Source organism: Melanotaenia boesemani, chromosome 14 (assembly GCF_017639745.1).
Source record: "Melanotaenia boesemani isolate fMelBoe1 chromosome 14, fMelBoe1.pri, whole genome shotgun sequence".
Taxonomy (NCBI): Eukaryota; Metazoa; Chordata; class Actinopteri; order Atheriniformes; family Melanotaeniidae; genus Melanotaenia; species Melanotaenia boesemani.
In genome coordinates, this window is record NC_055695.1 from 8,710,147 (window position 1) to 8,728,522 (window position 18,376).

Consider the following 18,376-nt stretch of genomic DNA (forward strand, 5'->3'; position numbering starts at 1 on the left):
GACCAGACAGCAGTTCCTGCTTTGTAGTGCAGCATGAGGGGGCGAAAGCTTGAAGTTGAAAGACCCCTGAAGACTAGATAAATATATTTAGAATGCCTGCTCAGTCCTGAAAGTGGATAATGGGAAAAATTCCCTCGACTGTGGGTGATTGTGTGTTCTGCTAGACCAAGTGCCTTGTAGACAGAGACTGGGGATGGATAAATAAACCACTGAATATCATAGAATGATTTATTTCCTGAGAAATTCCCCTTTTTCGGGTGAATTGCCAAATGTTATAAAGCAATTTCCTCATATGGGTTAATTATGTTTTACTGATTCTGATCATTTCTCTTGGTTACTGCAGTGGGGAAAATAAAAGGAAGACAGACTGAAGCCAAGTGTGTTTGCCACTGACCGATGCTCATCATGGCTGGCTAGAGCTCGGCTGTACAGCACTTCCAGACGATCTAGTGGCAGGCCGTGCACTGCAGGCTGCCGCAGGTTGTCATATGGGTGGTCCTGAGAGTATCTCCTTCGCAGAGGAGGCAGCAGAATTGTGCCCGAGAAACGCCGCCGCACCACTTGCTGGATGGCTGGAAGAGACTCCCGGCGACCCTACACACCCCCCCAGAAAAAGCAAAATAAGAATAGCTTAAGATTGGTGCCCAAATCTCACAGTCAGCTGTTCGTTAAACAGACAAGAAAAGGTTTGTGAGCGCTTTAAAATTACACACTTTCATCATAAAATATGGTTTGATCACAACACAAATAACATGTTTGACTTATTTATTGACACAAAGTCATATGCAGTTTGAACAGAAATAAAACTGAGAGTAAACAAAAGCATGCTGCTTTTCTCAAGAAAAACTGCATGGTCTATAAATGCTTAAGAAATTACTAAAGCTCATTAGAAAATGCACTGTTGAAAAAAAACCTTTCAAAGTTGTGTTGTCCATGAAAGTCATGTGTTCATGAATCCACAAAAGCAATAATTATGTAAAAACTGAGAAAAAAAGAACTGTTGCAGGTGTCCTTTGGAGTGGACCTCCTGGATAAATCACATCAGGATCAGCATGTGCAGTCCTAAAATAGATGAAAATTAATGCTAATGTAACAGCAAAGCACCTCCAGAATTGCCTACAACTTGTGAAAAATCTTTCTTAATGTGTGCATTTTGAGAAAAGCCACTGAATAAGAACGGTGTTAATGAAAACTTACCACAGCAGCATGTCTGAGAGCTTGCTTTGCCACACTTTAGAAAAACTAGTCAGATTTCCATTAAGATTTTTGTGCTGATTTTGAAATAGTGCATTAGATCTGTTTCTGAAGATATATGATAGATTAATCTTATAATAGGGTATTTAAACATTTTCCTTAAGAATTTTTGTATGTATTTTCATGCATGTTAAATAATATGCTCATGTCTTTTTCCAGGAAGTTTTTTTCTGGTTAGCAATGACAATTATGAAAGCCATAAAGAATGTCACCTTTACTGCCTAGCAACACCACACGGGCCCTTTTTATAAGAGCTAACCCACCTAATGGAAAAGTGCCAGATACACATTTTTAAAATGTATTTCATATTGAATAGAAACACAACTTTAAAGCTGACAGAGTGTGTGTGTTGAAACTGAGACTTTAGTAACTAAAACTGCAAAAGTCTATTAAAACAACTTATTATTGTGTGATGAAATCTTGCACTTATGTTATATTGTTCAATGAAATCGTGATCTTGTATTTAAACAAAATGACTTACAGAAATATATATATATATATATGTGTGTGTGTGTGTGTATATATATATATACATATATATATATATATATGCACTGCCTCTAGCACTACATGACAGCACCTGGGTCCAACTGGACTCACAGCAGTCGGACTACCACGTAATTATGATGTCCCATCTTGTTTTAATTCTTGGTTGTGTTGTTCTTACTCTCAAATGTAAGTCGCCTTGGATAAAAGCGTCTGCTAAATGACTGTAGAATGTAGAATATTAAGCTTAATTTTTTTACTGAAACTGTTTTATACAAGGATTATTTTTATTTCACTGCAGGTGGATTAAAGTATCAGACGGGCTGGCTGCACATTTAATGACCACCTAAAAGTTATTGCTGTAACAAGCTGACATCAGGCTTAGAGTTCTTTGTCTAATATTTCAATGTACATTTTTCCATCTTTTTTTTAAAATCACAGACTATGTTGTATATTTTATGCTAAATAGAAATGTTTGTTTATATACTATACCAAAGTTAGACTCTGAGTCCTGCTGGCTGTTTCACTGCCAGAGCAGGCTCACACAGCTCAGCTGATTTATAAACTCTGCAGCCCTCTATATATCAATATATATTGTTTTATACTGCCAGCGTGTTTGCATGGCTGCTTCATGCTTCCTTCAAGTAAATTGTGCATTTCATCAATTATAGTAAATAAAGAATAGAGATGAGATCTGTCCCATACTTATTATGACATATCATGTAATATGTTATAATTACCATAAATAAAACATCAGTGTTTGCTTATATTACATTGTTTACAATTTTTCAAGATGACATTATCACTGCAATTATAAATAGCTCAATAAATAATTTATTGAATTAATAATGAATCCTATCTGCCCTCAGGATATTGCAGACACAGCATAAACACTTTTCAGATTTGACACCAAATAAGTTTGTTTGTCTTCTTGCCTGAGCATTAAATTGGCTTTTTTGTGTGTGTGCTCTCCCAGCAAATCCACTTAATGTCCACCGATGCAGTGCAAATTGATAAGACAACATGCAGACAGACAGCAGCTTTATCTGGCTGCCAAGCAACTGTATGTGTGTATCTCTGAGTAAACAACAAATAACCAAAACAGCTTTTCACCAATTAAAGAGTTTAGATTAGGCACGGCAAGTTTATTTGTACTGCACAATTCAATGACAGGTGATTCAAAGTGCTTTACAGAATACAAGAAGCATAATTTAATATTAAAACCAAAACAAAACAAAAAAGCAAAAAAAGGAACAGTGGATCAAAACAGCATTAAAACCTGACCAAGTTTAAAAATTCAATTAAATTAAAGCAACCAAAAAAAAAAAAAAAAAAAACTTTGCATCTCAGAAACAGGTGTCTTTTTTCAGTTCTGCCTCCATGTAATTTGTGCTTTAGTTGAGTTATGAAGAGCTGCCTTCAGAGAGAGCTGATTGATATCGACCTACCATCTGGCGAGTCTCCTTTCCCTGATTGGAGCTGTCAGGCATCAAAAACAAACCATGACTGGCAAGTCCTCTGTTCATCTCAGGCTGTAACACACAACCATCACCTTTGCTTTCTCTGATTTGATTTTCTCTACCTTTTACATTTGACAGAAACAGCCATTATATTGAGATGCATCTAAGGATCATGTTACAATCAAGATGCAGCTTGTTTGCAGTCAGAAAAGGTTTTTACATGTGATCTGGGGATCACATCATCAATGGCATTTGGTAAACAGAACTGAAGAAATAAAGAGTTCAGTCTTTCAGGCTCATTTTTTTATTTCCTTACAGCTGTCCAGTCACAGTGGGAAGTAGGTGTGAACATTGAATGGTTGATTTTGGAAAGTTCAAGCACCAGTTGGATGCAGCTTTTCCAGTTTGATGCTGTGAAGGTGTGTATGTGGAAGGAAGCTTTTGATTGTGAAGCAGCCTGTCCATCTGACATTTTGAAGAAGCACCCTGACAGTCGAAATGGCTGCAGACCTGCTAGTTCAGGTAGAAATCTGTCAAACAAACGCCAAGTATTCAAACCTCCCATATATCTGCCCTCATTTACTACTGAATCAGTAAGCAAAGTTAAGATTGTGTTTACCATCTTTTAAACTCCACATGGATAAGAACGGTTAAAGGTCCCATATTATACACTTTATTCCCAATCTGAGACCATTCATTAATATCTAAATGAAATATTTCCGCCATGGTATGGACAAATCGACCCTCAGTTTGAGTGCAGTGGCTTCTCTTCACCTCCCTCTTTTTAGCAGCTTCAGAAATGTGCCGTTTATGGTGGGCGGAACCCTGGTGGAGCAGCTCAGCTGTTGGCTCCACCCATCGCATCGCCCGTCATGAGGTGATTGACAGGTTAATATATTTTCAAGCTATCAGACTAATAAGGCCGAAACGATAAAATAACTGCCAGCTCTTACCTCTCCAGCTGTGTCACGGACAGTTGGTATTGAACCTGGCTTCAGCTTCAAACGGTTGGCGAAGCCTGCTTTCCATGCCCCCATGTTGTGGAAACAGTCCTCTTTGAAATGCTGGCCACAGACATGCAAAACCTTTGGAAGTTTTCCGGGTACATTTCCTCCAAAAATAAAATTAATCCACTCAGTCCTCGTGGGTTCAGTGGATGGAAGTAAAAAAACGTTTTCGTGTTCATTTATGCAGCCACAAACAGAACAGTGCTTCTGTCGCTTAGCCATGTCCGCTAACGAGGGTTGCCGAAGAGGGAAAAACACTAGGCGCTAGGTGATTTTTAGAGGGCGGGCTTTGAGAGCCGGTAGACGGGTCCATCGCTCTGTGGGGAGTGGTTATTGTCCCTTATGACGTCATAACGTACACGCTTTCAAACAAGCTCATTTCAGCGCTTACTTCCCTAGAGGTGGAGCAGGGGGGAGAGAGAGCGCCTGAAAGAGTTTCACACTTACGGGTCTCCTACACATGCGGGGGGACCAGTATGACTGTTCCAAAACCATTAAAAAGTGAATTTTGCATAATATGGGACCTTTAACTAAAAAAGAAAGTTTGCTGATGAAGGATGTGTAATAGTGATCAAGAAATCATTTACTTGGTTGGTTCTTTACTTTTGTTCTGCTGCTTGCAGTTTTTTTTCACATGGTGCTCATATTCCATATAATTTAAAGGTACAGTGTGTAAGAATAGTTGAAATCTAGTGGTAAAGAAGCAGTAAAGTGTGAATGGAGGGTGGCCATCAGTGTCCAAAAGATTTCCAGACATAAACATGTTTTCATCTATGAGTGGATCCAGTGGCCTCAGATCCACTACAGGTAACCACAGATGTTGTGTAAATGTATGCTGTCTTCTTTTATGTGCCTTTTAAGATGTTACTTATCCCAAAAAGGTGCTCTAGCACCTACCAAACAAAGCTTCTACTGCAGTTTTAAAGCTCAGAGGGTTCTCACTACCCACACAGAGTTGTTTGTCCATTCAGAGATGCTGTAATAATAACGGTGGCACAAATACAGCAGCTGCACATATGTGGACTTACAACAAACACATATATATGTAGCTTATTGTATTTAAGTGATTAGATGCCAACAGAAACACAGTTTTTAATGATATATAATAATATTTGACCTGAAATCCCTTGACAAGTGTTTCTGATGTTCACAGTCAGTTTTAAAGACTCTTCTCACATAAAATTAAAACAAAACAAAACAGGTTACCCTAAAAAAAATCAGGTTATGCATCATGTGTATGCAGCTTGTCAGAAGTCAAATTTCTCCCTGAAACACTGCTTTTCACCAAAGTAAAAATATGAGTTTGCCAGTTTGTTGCCTTCAGAATATTTTTTATTGATAATAAAAGTGATTAAAAATTTAATTCCTCCTGCCTGAGGTTTTATGTTTTTCTTAGGCGCATAACAACCTAAATCAGTGAAGAGATTAACAACTCTTTATACCAACTGTACTGCTGCTCTTTCTATTTTTGTACAAGAATTTGCACTGTCCTGATTTTTTTCCTCTAAAGTCATTATTTTGGAGAAAAGTCATCTTCACCTGACAGCACCATCATATCAGTTCATTTACAGCAGCACTTTCTTGATTTTTGTCAACATGTTTCTTATTTTCTTTTGAAGTGTTTTTTTTTTTTTTTATATCTATCCCACTAATCAAAAGAGCAGAGATTTAGCAGCAAGCTGGGTTATCACCTGACCAGTCTCCCGCTATGCCACATACAAGACGTGAGAATGAGATGGAAGCAGTAAAGCTGGTCGGATCAGATAGGATGGTGGGTTCTCAGCAGGTTTTTCTCCTTGCTGCATCTTACCATTAATCAAGAGTGCTGTGCCATATCAATGCTTGTGACTCACGCTCACCCAAAGTGGCTGTCATATGTTCAGCTCAGTGTGTCACGACACAGACTAAAACCCCAGACCTCAGCTGCTTTAACTCAGTGAGTAATGGCTGATTACAGCTCGGTTCAGGGCTGATAAATGTGCAGTGTACAATATCACTGGTGCAACAACAAAGTACAGGAGCTGGCTCTTTCTAACAGCATAACTCTTCTCAAGTATTTGTCCTTGTTTAGCTGAAATAGCAGTTCTACAAATGAGACCTATCCTTTCCAGTCTGAAACTCCAGTCAAAACATATTTTTTGCCACTGGCTCATCACCTAATGATGCTTTGTCAGGAGCCCCTTGCAGCCACACTGAGCAGCCATCCTTTCTGTGCAGTTCTCAACTACAAGGTTGTAAAAGACTGCATTTACATAACAGTCATTTAGCTGACGCTTTTATCCAAAAGCCACTTTCAATGGTTAAGCAGTAGCGTTAAGGGTCTTGCCCAAAAACCCAACTGGAAAGTGTCAATCTTCGTCCCCAGAGGGATTCAAACCCTGGTCTCCCACACAGGAGCCTGACGCTCTGCCAACTGAGCTGACCAGCATTTTAAGTTAAATTATGTTCTTTTCCTAACCCCTATCAAAGCCACCAGACTGACATCAGGAATATCAAAGGAAACCTATTTCATATCCAAGTTTCAGAAGCAGTTGGATTATACTATAAACTGTATTTCAGGAGTATTAAAGAGTAACTGAAGTCTAGCAGCTGTGCTGTAATTCTGTTCACAGCTGTAAACAGATTTATCTTCTCAGCAGATCAACATCAAAATGTTAGTATATGACTTTTATCACACATTTGTGATTGCTTTTTTGTGGTCACTATACTGGACATGAGAGTAAATTCACTAATTTCAAAGTTGCTAAAGAGAAGTTCTACAACCAAGCACCCTGGACAGCTCACCAGTCCATCACAGGACCAACACAAACAACCACTCAAGCACTTTATTTGCTGCAATATTTGAGTTAAATAAGGGTGACAAGTACCATGATAAAGTTTGGATGCCCCACGGGGTTTGAGCTCTTATAATCTTGGATGATCTCAAACCTTAATTAGCTTGTTAAGAGCACATCCTGTTCACCGTCTTCATTAGCAGAAGCCAAGTGCTGCACATTTCAAAGCCTTAGTTGGCAAGAAAATTAAAGGCCCAAGAGAAAAGCCTAAAAATAAAGAGAAAGGAAAAAAGTGGAAAAATGGCAACAGACAGCAAAAGGGAACAGGTGACCTTAGAGTGTGGAAGACTAAGAGGCTTTCTAAAGATTTTTTTCACTAATGTATAAACAAGTAAATCCAAACCTCTGACTGTTTTATTCTATTGTATATCATCTGAATTTCCTGACAAGCAGTGGAGTTCAGGGAAAAAATGTTTTATAAAGAATTCAGTTAAACTTTTAAACACAGCCCAAATTCATCATAAACTTGAATTTTACACTTTCACACCATAGAACTGTCTGAGCTGGGACTACTTGCGTTTGGAAGCTGAAGCGACCCAGTGGAACAATCCAGATTGTGCTCAACCTGTTATTACTTTTGCTCTTGCAGTTTGATTTAATTCCTGGGTTTAACTTTTCTGCCAAGTCTCGCCCTCTGTGTCATCCTCTTGCTCTCATTTGTGCTAATCATCAGCCTGATGTATAAATGTGGTAATTGCCCTTAACTGCTGTCAATCAAAAACAGATGTTCTCAAAGGAGATTATTTATTAATCTTTTTCTCCCATACAAACAAATGAATGGATTTATAATCCTGCATATAATGAAGGAGGATGTTTCATCAGAGCACAGTGTTTCATTGTGAGGAGCTGCATGTTGTCAGTGGTGTAAATAACTGCTCAAGTTACTGCATCAATTGCAAAATGAAAGATGATCTCTCCTTTTATCAGTAAATGGTGATGTTAATATCAACACAGCTTTTCTTAGCTTGTTGGTATGTCTTTTATGTTGTATATGGCTTTTTTAACTTGTGTGTTTTTTCATTTGTGAGCCGTTTCCTCAAAGACAAATTTCCACTGCTCTGCAATGGACAATAAAATTTTTCTAAGTCTAGTCTAAACTGTTACCTGCATGTCTAATGTTGCTCAGGTAGACTGAAAGTCTATTATAAAGTCTATTATTTTATTCTTTTTATGTAAGCTGAAATTGTCTTACAGCAGCTCAGCTTAATCAACTGTTGCATGAACAACACAAGATGAAGATGCCCCAAAGGTCAGAAGGAAACACAGCAATAATGCAGCTACTGTACACCTCAAGACACAAATCAGACCATAAACCAAGATGTCCAAAGAGCTTTTACTAACTAACTAACTAACTACTTACTGTGAGATTTGGTCTCACATGAAAGAGAAGTTGAGCCTTCCCATATCAAGATCCGCTTCAGTGAACACCGGTTGTCTTTCATATAGATAAGCAGCAGGGTTTCACAAAATGGCTTCATGTCCTTTGGACAGCTTTAACATAAAGAGATGTGAAAAAGTGTGTGTCACTAAAACGTCTGGCCAAGCAAAATGTGAATCCTTTCTGAAACCGTATAGAGGAAAAGGTTGTGTCATGGAAGAGGACTGACATTATAAAATCAGATTTATCAGTTGCTGAAGAAATTCACTACTCATAAAGTTAGGGATATTCGACTTCTGGGTGAAATTTACAGACAATATAAAAATATCATACACTGATATTATATCTTGAATGTAGGGCATTTAAGTAAAATAACCATTGTGTTGAAGAACAGCATGTTATAAAATAAGTACTTATAGTTATATTGCATTTTAGGTTCATTCTGACATCATACAAAAAGCCAAATATCCTAAACTTTTTGTGAGTAGTCCATATTAACAGACACCATATTCATCTATGGAAAAAGTAACTATACTTGCCAAGTCAGATGCTATTACTGCATATTCTAGTAGACCTATGGTGGACATTACAGTCTCTGACACTGCTTTGCTTAAATTTATACCACTCTGACATGCAAACTGAGCCCAGCTCCGCATGAGCTTACCCTGAACTCTGCTCAAACACTCCTGATTCTTCAGTGACATTGTTAACGTGTCTTGTTCATGTTAGATTCCTATAAACCCTAGTTTATAGGTATCCTTGAATTTGTCATGTTAAAATGTCTGTCTGAGGCTTTGTTTTTGAGTCATTTTTAAAGACTGTTTTAATACACAGTTAATATAAAAGAAGACCAACAGACATGCTAATGTGGGGAAAATTTTAACATATGCTTTTTGTTAGAGGTGTTTTAAAGATATTCATAACCAGTGATATTCCCCTATGAATATATTAAAGTAAACCAGCTGACATCCAGTTTCACTGATTATGAAGCTAATTCAGCCATCAATGCTGAGACATTATTAAAAACTATTTTAAAATGCTTCTTACTTTCATAAGAACACTTGTTCTGAATAGTCACTCCGTGTATTAGCGTGTGTGTGTTTAACTGTCCTTTGTGACTTTATTAACTCTAACCAAAGCGCTGATATAAAGATAAAGCCTTTATGACCGTAAACCTATCCAAGTTCAAACCAGTTATCATTTGGCAGTTAGACGTGTCACACAGCTGCAGAATAAAACTTTAATACATGCAACTTATTCAGCAGACTTGATAACTTTGATAGAAAATGTGTTAGTATGTGTGTGTGTGTTTATATGAGGGGAATCCTTAGTATGAATCTTATTTACCTGAAGCCTAGACATTGATGTTGGTTAGATGTTGGAACAGCAAGACAGCAGCTGAAACAAAGACATAACAGAGAAAGCTGGTGTTAAAAGGACATTCATCGTACTTGGTGATCCAGTAAATTTTAGAAGACATGTTAAGTAATGTGCAAATAAGTGAAACTGGGTCTCATCATCCTTTAGAGATTTCAGGTATTCTTATCCATTTCTGTCCCCTGGAATTAGATTTAGATCACTTTAAAGGAATACTTTGCACTGATGAATCATATATGATACATTCTGAATAAAGTAAAGAAGTGTAAGCATAAACAAAAATATGTACTAATGAACTAGGCCTCTTGTATATAGTGTTCATATTACTCATCACAGGCACTGTGTGTGGATAGAGGACGGATGTATAAGCGTGGCAGAGGCATCACAAAGACTAAAAAGCTTTTCTATCAGAACAGGAAAGTGCATTATGAAACATCTTTATAATTCTGATTTACTAACTTATTTATACTCAAATCTTGCTCACAGATTGATCAGCCCACACAGATTCACATATGCAGCTGTAAAGTAAAACGTAATGCAAAAGCTATTACACAAACACACCGCAGGGACAGAATGTGTTGTCTTCAAATCCTGATTAAAATAGCAGACTTTTTGAGCCCAGAAATAAGATAAAAGATAAACTATAATTGTACTCATGAATCTTGAACTCATGAATATATAATCAGGGCTACCACTGGTACAGAAAAACATACTGAGCCTGGACTTTTAACACAGCTACTGATACTACTACGTGTCTAGTGTTTGACTAAACTTATTGTTCTTATTTTAATATCCAAGAACTGAGCCACAGATAGAGTAATTCATGGTCAAAGATAAGAGAACTTTTTCTAACTTTAAAACTAACCTTTGTTTGTGTCTGCCTGAATTTTTTTTATCCTGAGTTTTATCGTTTTTTTTTTTTGTTGTTTTTTTTTGTAGAAAAAAACTGTCTCAACGAGGAAAGAGTATATACTGTTTACTGTTTACCTGGAGGAAAAGTGCTGCACCTAGCATCTTTTTTTCAGTGTTCACCTTTTTTTGCTGCCTGAAGCTGTCACCCTGGTAACCAGTAAAACGGAAGATAAAATTGTTCTCATCATGTCTGAGATAGACATAGCTCAGTATTCGACTATACCCAGCTGTGTGCTATAACTTGCATGATAGAAATGATCAGAGCAAAGAAAGAAGGCCCATACCAGCAGATTGGCCAAACACTAAATGTTACTGGTTTTGTGTTAATAATGTGATGATGACAAAGCAAAAACAGCCAAGTAGGCCAACATGCTGGCAACAGTTCTATCATCAACTACACCCAATAAAAACAACTAGAAAACTGGCATGGCTGTCAACTAGTTTGGAGCTGTTCACTGGCTACTCATACAGAAAGATCCTTGAACTTTTACAGAATGAGTGTCAGCCTAGATATACATGTAGCTGCGTTTAAGGATCTTTTAAGGAGATCTAAGATTTAAGGAGCATTTGAAATGAAAAGTCAAGGAAGGAGCTCCTCATTAAAGTAATGAGGGGACATTTAATCCCTAGAATAATTAGAATATAGTACTTTAAGGAGTACTTTTAGTGGAATGCATGCCCAGCTAAGCATCTGTGATTGGTTTAGAATCTAACTTTTACTTTTATGCCTCACCGTACAAACACCGTAGCAAAACCTACTACTGGTTGACTCTCATTCATTCTTTGGCTTTTTTCCCCCAAAGCACTCTGTAAGAAAAATATCAATCTCATCACGCTGGTATCGATCGATACTGATACTCGCCATGGTATAGACAATATCGATATTTGGATTGATTTGACCATCCCTACCATAAATCTCAACCAAACCTACGTTAACCTGGATTAAATAATCAACAAGTCAGACAGACTGAAGCAACTTATTCATCTTCTTAACACTACGCTCCTACAAGTCCAGCTTCATTATTTACTTATTTTTTTAATTATTTATTCATTCTTTACTTCATTATTCTGTGCACTTTGAATGTATTTGACATTCAGTGTCTTTGTGCACTGATGTGCCTTTCTCTTTCCATCTACTTTTGCTTTATAAAACCAGGCTTCCACAACCCAACACAGATCTCAGGATATGGGAGAAGAGTGTGTCACTGAAAGACAGGTGGATCGGACAGCCCACACCGTGGAGAAACGACCCTGCTGTGAACAATGTGGAAAGAGTTTCAGTCAGTCGTCAACTCCGAAATGTTAAGAGAGCATCCACATAGGCGAGAAGCCTTACACCTGTGTGACAAATGTCAGAAGAGTTTCAGGCAGTAACTTCAAAAGAACATCAATGTATTCACACTGGAGAAAAGGCTGTCAGCGGCCCCACTGCTGGGACACAGCTACCCCAAAAATATCCGAGTTTATTTCCAAGTTGGATCAAGCTCAGTAAATCAACTATGTATTTGAAAGTCTTAAAACATCTTTATATGGTGGGTACAAAGCAGTTCATTGATGATGGCAGAAGGTATTGTGGCTAAAGTGTACGGTATTTAGGGTGGTAACACAAATCATATGTGGAAATTTGCATTGCAACAGGTTGTAAGAACAGCCCATCAGCTGAATTCAAAGTCAGGCAAGTCAAAATCTTAAATTTCCTTTATTGTGAATGCATCACTACACCGGTGACCTACACAGGTCAGTCCAAGGAAGACGGTGTAGGACCCATGTACAGGACTACGGGAGGCAGGTGCGTTAACTGAGAACAAACTGAAAGCACTAGTCAGGCAGGATGTTCAGGAAACTAAACAGGAAACCAACAAAAGCAAGACCCAGATGAGAACTCAAGATGGACTGACAAAAACTGACTGAGACAAGCATGACAAACAATGGTGATGAACAATGGTGACAAACAACTGGAAGAGAACAAAGGAAGCCATGCAGAAAATATCCAGAGAGATTAATGACAGATAAGGAGCAGGTGTGGTAATCAGCAATTAAAAACCAGTGGTAACAGGGAAGAAACGCATGAAAAACTCCACCTGAACGAGGACAACATAGACTGAAAGCCAAGGGACAGACATCAATGTGACTGTGGTCACATTAATACTTTCTAGCTGAAAGAACTGCAAAGTTCAGCTGATGTTTATAAGTAATGAATGTTTTGTTGCTTTTTAGAAAACTTTGCATCTTTTTTTTACAGTTGTAATGTGATGCAACTTTGTTTGGAAGCAGAAGAAATTACCACAATAAATGCAAATTAAAAGATTTGACCAAAGACAGCAGCTGAAAATGCCCATCATGTCACAGACTTCGAGGTTACGTGGTTGAAGAGATTTTCTGATGTGGAACTGCTACATCCTTCTGTGCTTCATCCACTATTGGAGGAAGCGAGGAAAAGAAAGAGAGAAAGTGATAGCCCTCGTTCGCTAAAGTGCAAAAATCTGCCAAAGTTCAGCGGTGCTGCTTTAATAGATGTTTTTAGTCTTACTTTTGTTGAACCAGAAAGTGTTTTGGTTTTGTTGTTTTTGGTTTGGAGGATGGAAGACTCTATTCTTGATTTCAGTTGGCTTTGCTTCCAGTTCGTTTCTCCTCAGCTGTTTCTTGTTACCTCGACCGAGGCAGAAGTTATGTTTATGGCGGCGTACGTTCATTTGTCTGTCTATTTACAACATAACTCAGAAAGTAATGGACAGATTTTGATTAAATTTTCAGGAAATGTCAGAAATTAAATTGAATTGAAACAAGTGATTACATTTTAGGGGCGATCCGGATTTTTAAGAGATTCTTTACTTTTGGGAGGTAGGGATATTTTTGCAGTTAGAGCTTCTAACTCGTCGGATAATTCCCAAAATCACTGGCAAAAAAACATGACAAGATGATAGATGTTATAATCCAGCATTATTTAATCTGATCATGTTGATATTCTGGATCTGGTCCCCAGATATACGGGGTACTGGGTTGGCTGTTGGACCTTTTGGGGTTTTTCTCAGGAGAGTGACCCCTTTATCTTGGCAGGCGTCTGGGCTCTCTGAATGCTTCGAGCTGTTTATTTGATTCCTCCTCACCTTTTTTCTGTTTTGTCCTGTGTGTGTGTGTGTGTGTGTGTGTGTGTGTGTGTGTGTGTGTGTGTGTGTGTGTGTGTGTGTGTGTGTGTGTGTGTGTGTGTGTGTGTGTGCACTGCTCTATATTACTTGTTAGTTGTCAGTTCCTCGTTGTCTTGTTTCCTGTTCTGTTTGTCTTATGACTAATCTTTTGTCTGTTGGGTCTTTGCAGTGTCTATTCTTTGTTTCCTGTGATGCCTGTTGCATCTTTTCTTCTATAACTCCTTGTCCATGATTCTTTAATTGTGTCCAGCCACTCTGGCCCTGAGTTTTTGCATGGCTGAAATACTACACTTCTGTAGGCAAAACTTCAAGAATTTAAAAACACATCAGCAATGAATTTGTTCAAAATAAAGCCATTTATTTGAGCATCAGATGTGAAGACTGTTCATGTTGTACATGTTGAATTTCATCTGTAACAACACAGAGTTTAAGTTTAGAGATCTGAATGAAAAAGAAAAGTTTAATTCTGTAAATTAAGTTTTTGTTTATACATTCCTAAACCTACCTAATTTTACCTACACAAGAAGTAAATGGGAGTTAAACACACATAGAAAGGTATGTTAATAGCTAACCAAAATAGCTAAATCTACATTATAACTCCATGACAAGTCACAATGTCTACTGTGAAAATGACTTATTAAGTTGTCAGAAAGGTGGTTTTACTGCTTTAACAGAAGTAAACTCAGCTTTAGCTCAAAGTACAGTAAAAGTACAAATTCTTGCTCAACATTTAATGTTTTGAGGGCTTCATGAAATGCTTAATTTCTTCAGCCTCAAGTAAAAGATTGTTTTTTTTGTTTTTTTTTTTTTTTGTTTTTTTTTAAAAACTCCACTGCAGTCTCCCAGGAAGTCTTCTGGTGAGAGGTTTCTTAATTAAGCGATGCTCTCAGGCGGTGTCAGCTACTGTGCTGAAAGTATACTTTGACATTTTGGTCTACCTGTTTTTAAGAGTGGAACTTCTGGAAATAATGAAAGCCCTCCTTTTCTTTAGAGAGTGGCAACATTTTCTAAGGCTGCAAAAACTGCAGGTTTCTCAGGACTAGTCCACCAAAGCCAAAAACAACTATTAATTAAAACATTTTCACCCCTCTGGTGTCAGTGATGACTTTATTTGTGAATGCTTTATGTTAGTTATATAACACTGGCTGGGTTACAATATCGGATGGAGCATCATTAATATTATTAGGTATTTTTGTGCTCTTCTTTTTAATACGTATTGAGAATATTCTGTGAGCAGTTAGCCTAATGAATCTCTAATTATTGCTTCACTGAAGGCATATGCATTAGATATTTATTATCTTATCATCTCATAATATTTTTATTATATTGTTATTATACTTTATATCATACAATTATTTATAATACATTTATAACTTCCTTTTTTTTTTTTTGTTGTTTTTTCAATGTTAAAACATCTGGGTTTAGTAAAGTAGTTTTTATTTAAATTCATTAAGAGGATCAAACACTAAAGTCTTCATGATAAACATACATGTGTCATTTTAATCCACGGTGAAATAAAACAAAAAAATAATACCAGTTTCATGGCTGGCACACTGTTCGTTTGGATTTTGTTTTCGCAGTGATCCAGAAAAACATCCAAGAGAGGTTTTCAGTGCACAGTAGAAGTCTGATTGAAGGAGAAGGACTCAGACTGCGGAGTAGGGCATTTGAACAAGCAGCAGGGAATCTGAGAGGCACAGTTCTGAGGTGAAGTAGAGCACATCAACCATGCAATCAGAGATTTTTTAAATGTCAAGTTAAAGTTTTGAGGGAGAGCAGTGTAACAAAGTGGAAACCTGTTTTCAAACTAAAAAGTAAAAAGTATTTTTGCTGACGTGCCTTAATAAATAATGTCATCATATAAGTGTTTGACATCATGATAAATTCAAGTGCAAAAAGATCCCGCTGCAGTCAATCACATGTAACCTGGATTGAACCCTTCGCCCCGACACAACAGACACTGCAATGATTAACTATCTGAAGAGCGGCATCCTTCTTGAATTCTACAATCAGCCATCATAAAGTGAACACTTCAGGGGTCTTATGATGCCATCTTTGTGGTGACGCAAGCAGATAGTAGATATGCTTGTTAAAAACTAGGCTGATAATGCCTGCAAAGGGTCCAAGGGTTCCACTGCAGCAGCAGAAAGACGTTTTGCCTGTGCAAAATGTGACTCACGACTTCCATCACACTCACCATCTACACACGTAAAACTCAATGGTGAAAAGTAAAAAAGCTGTTTTATTTAAGTATTGCACTAAATTACAAAATGAAAGTGGAGTACTTGTATTTACTTTTGTGCTACAACTTATTAAAACTCATGCTGCACTAAAAAGTCAACAGCAACTTTCCAGTTAAGATGAATGATACAATGAGTGATGCAAACCCCCACCATGTGGCCATCTAAACAGAGACATATCACCATGACTCAACCAATATAAAGCATTTCAATTTATACTTTTCATTCTAAAAACTGATCAGCTTTGACAAATTATACTGTTTCTGTGGTTGAGCAGAAAAAAGGCCCCAGCCACCACATTTCAGAACAGTAATTACATTGTAATGTATAAAAGGATACTGACAAAACAAGTCTGCATTTTAATAACCTTTCAATAGAAACCCAGATTAATTTCAGTTAAACTGACTAGACATGCCCCTTTTCTGTCAAGTTACCAATGAGTCACACAAACAGAAAAATGCAGATACAGGCATGCCTTTGCATTCCAAACAGGCTCCGGTGGTGATACATGAAGTGTTCAGAACCTGCTCAACAGTGGAGCATGCTGCCATCTAATGGACAAATCTGTGTGGGTCTGCATGGAGGTGAAATTCAGAGGAATTCAGTTTTCCACATCAGAGAAACAGGTTTGACTGAACTTTAGAAAGCTGAACAAACTGAAGGCTTTTGCTAAATCATTCCAAAACTCCGTAAGTGAAAAGGAAAACAGATGCAGCGAAAAAGAGTCTCTTATATCTAACTGTAAAAAGCCCTTAAAACTCATTTAAATGGAAGCTTAATAAATTTACAGTTGAGCCAAATAAATTTTTATCAACTCAAAAATTCTTATGGGTAACGTCAAAACCAGAGGACAAACTTTTCATATATAAACAGTTGTTCAAAAACAAACTCAGCAAATCCTTTATGAGTCTGAGTTTTGTCAATTTCTCATTGGTTCTGAAGAGTTAATCAATTAAAACCTGCAATTTTCTGATTTAGGCTGCCTGGGAAGGTTGATTCAACTAATATTTTCTTGTTCAAGTACTTAAACAAAGACACAAACCCTACAAGGCCTGGATGGAAAGCTAAAGTAAAGCCAGTTATGTACAATGCAGCAGACAGGGAGAGGATACCCTATGTCAAACTTTATATAAAATGTGACTGATTGTGACCAATAATAAGCTTAAAATAAAAAAAAAAAAAAAACGTCAGTAAAATGAAGTGTTATTTCACAGAAACGTGTACACTTTTCTAACATTTTTGAAAGAAAGAAAGAAAGAAAGAAAGAAAGAAAGAAAGAAAGAAAGAAAGAAAGAAAGAAAGAAAGGAGAATAAGCAAACAAACTTGCCTTCATCAGACAGTGAAGAGACCTGTGTTTGTTTGGGGGTCATTGAGACAGAATGAAGGAAGCAGATATGGAGGAAGGAAGGAGATAAAGGGAGGAGGAGGGATGCATAAATATTTTGGGGAAACACATTCCATGTTGGTTTACTCATAAAGCTGAACTATTCCATGAGAGATCCCCGCTACAAATTATATAATGCAGCTCTGACCAGACACGGAGCTGTACTGATCTGTTGATAAACATTTTAGAAGATATTGTTGCCCAGCACGGACTAGAAGCCTATTAATAGCCTACTTAAAACTAGAAATATGCGTCATGTTTTCAAGGGAATTTAAAAAAAAAACATAAAAGTGAAGAGACCTTCTATTCACTGAATTAATGCATTATAGTAACTAGACAATATATTAATTGAGACAATACCTGTCCCAAGGTGCTGCTGCGTATAAAAGACAAGCTTCTGTAACAGCTTATAACCTAACATGACAATTAAAGTCACCTTTTTTGTTAATTTCCTTTTCGACCAACAACTTTTCAGCACTTTTTACTTTTAATTTAACGTAGAAAGACCAAACCCCACAAATTAAAGAGTTTTCTATCTGAGTGCATCTTCCGTCGCATCAGTTGTGGAGTTGTGGAGGGGTTAAGTTTATCGAGCTTTCTCACTCACCGCAGCGCTCGGCCGTCTTCTCACGCGGGGGTTTCTTTCTGCCGCTGAAGGCGTCTGTCAGGTAGTGCTATAGCACTTATCAGCCTTTACATTTTTATTGCTACAGTTAATAGTTGCCTACTTAGACTTCAAACTCTGCAACTTGCGGACTGCGTGCCCGGTGCCGTCACTGTGACGTCGGCAACCTGATCACATGACAGGAAGCGTACCACTGGCACGTAAACAACTTTACTATGCAGAGCACGAGGTCAACCTTGTGGTTTTCTATCTGTTGCTGTTTAGGCTGACAT

The 18,376-nt window shown here is 37.6% G+C and overlaps 1 protein-coding gene across 2 annotated transcripts in view; it reads right to left on the reverse strand.

Moving 5' to 3' along the window:
* Positions 1 to 18,236, reverse strand: part of LOC121652588 (cAMP-specific 3',5'-cyclic phosphodiesterase 4D-like) — a 92,415-nt gene extending 74,179 nt beyond the window's left edge. Inside the window, exons 1-3 of one of the 2 annotated variants that reach the window (XM_042005429.1) lie at positions 18,087 to 18,236; positions 9,767 to 9,817; positions 395 to 594 (exon numbers count right to left, since the gene is read on the reverse strand). In XM_042005429.1, the coding sequence (XP_041861363.1) occupies positions 395 to 594; positions 9,767 to 9,781 (215 nt within the window). In that variant the 5' untranslated portion in view covers positions 9,782 to 9,817; positions 18,087 to 18,236. The remainder of the gene's footprint in view (positions 1 to 394; positions 595 to 9,766; positions 9,818 to 18,086) is intronic. The other variant, XM_042005432.1, reaches the window with a different exon arrangement.
* Between the last annotated feature and the right edge of the window lie 140 nt (positions 18,237 to 18,376).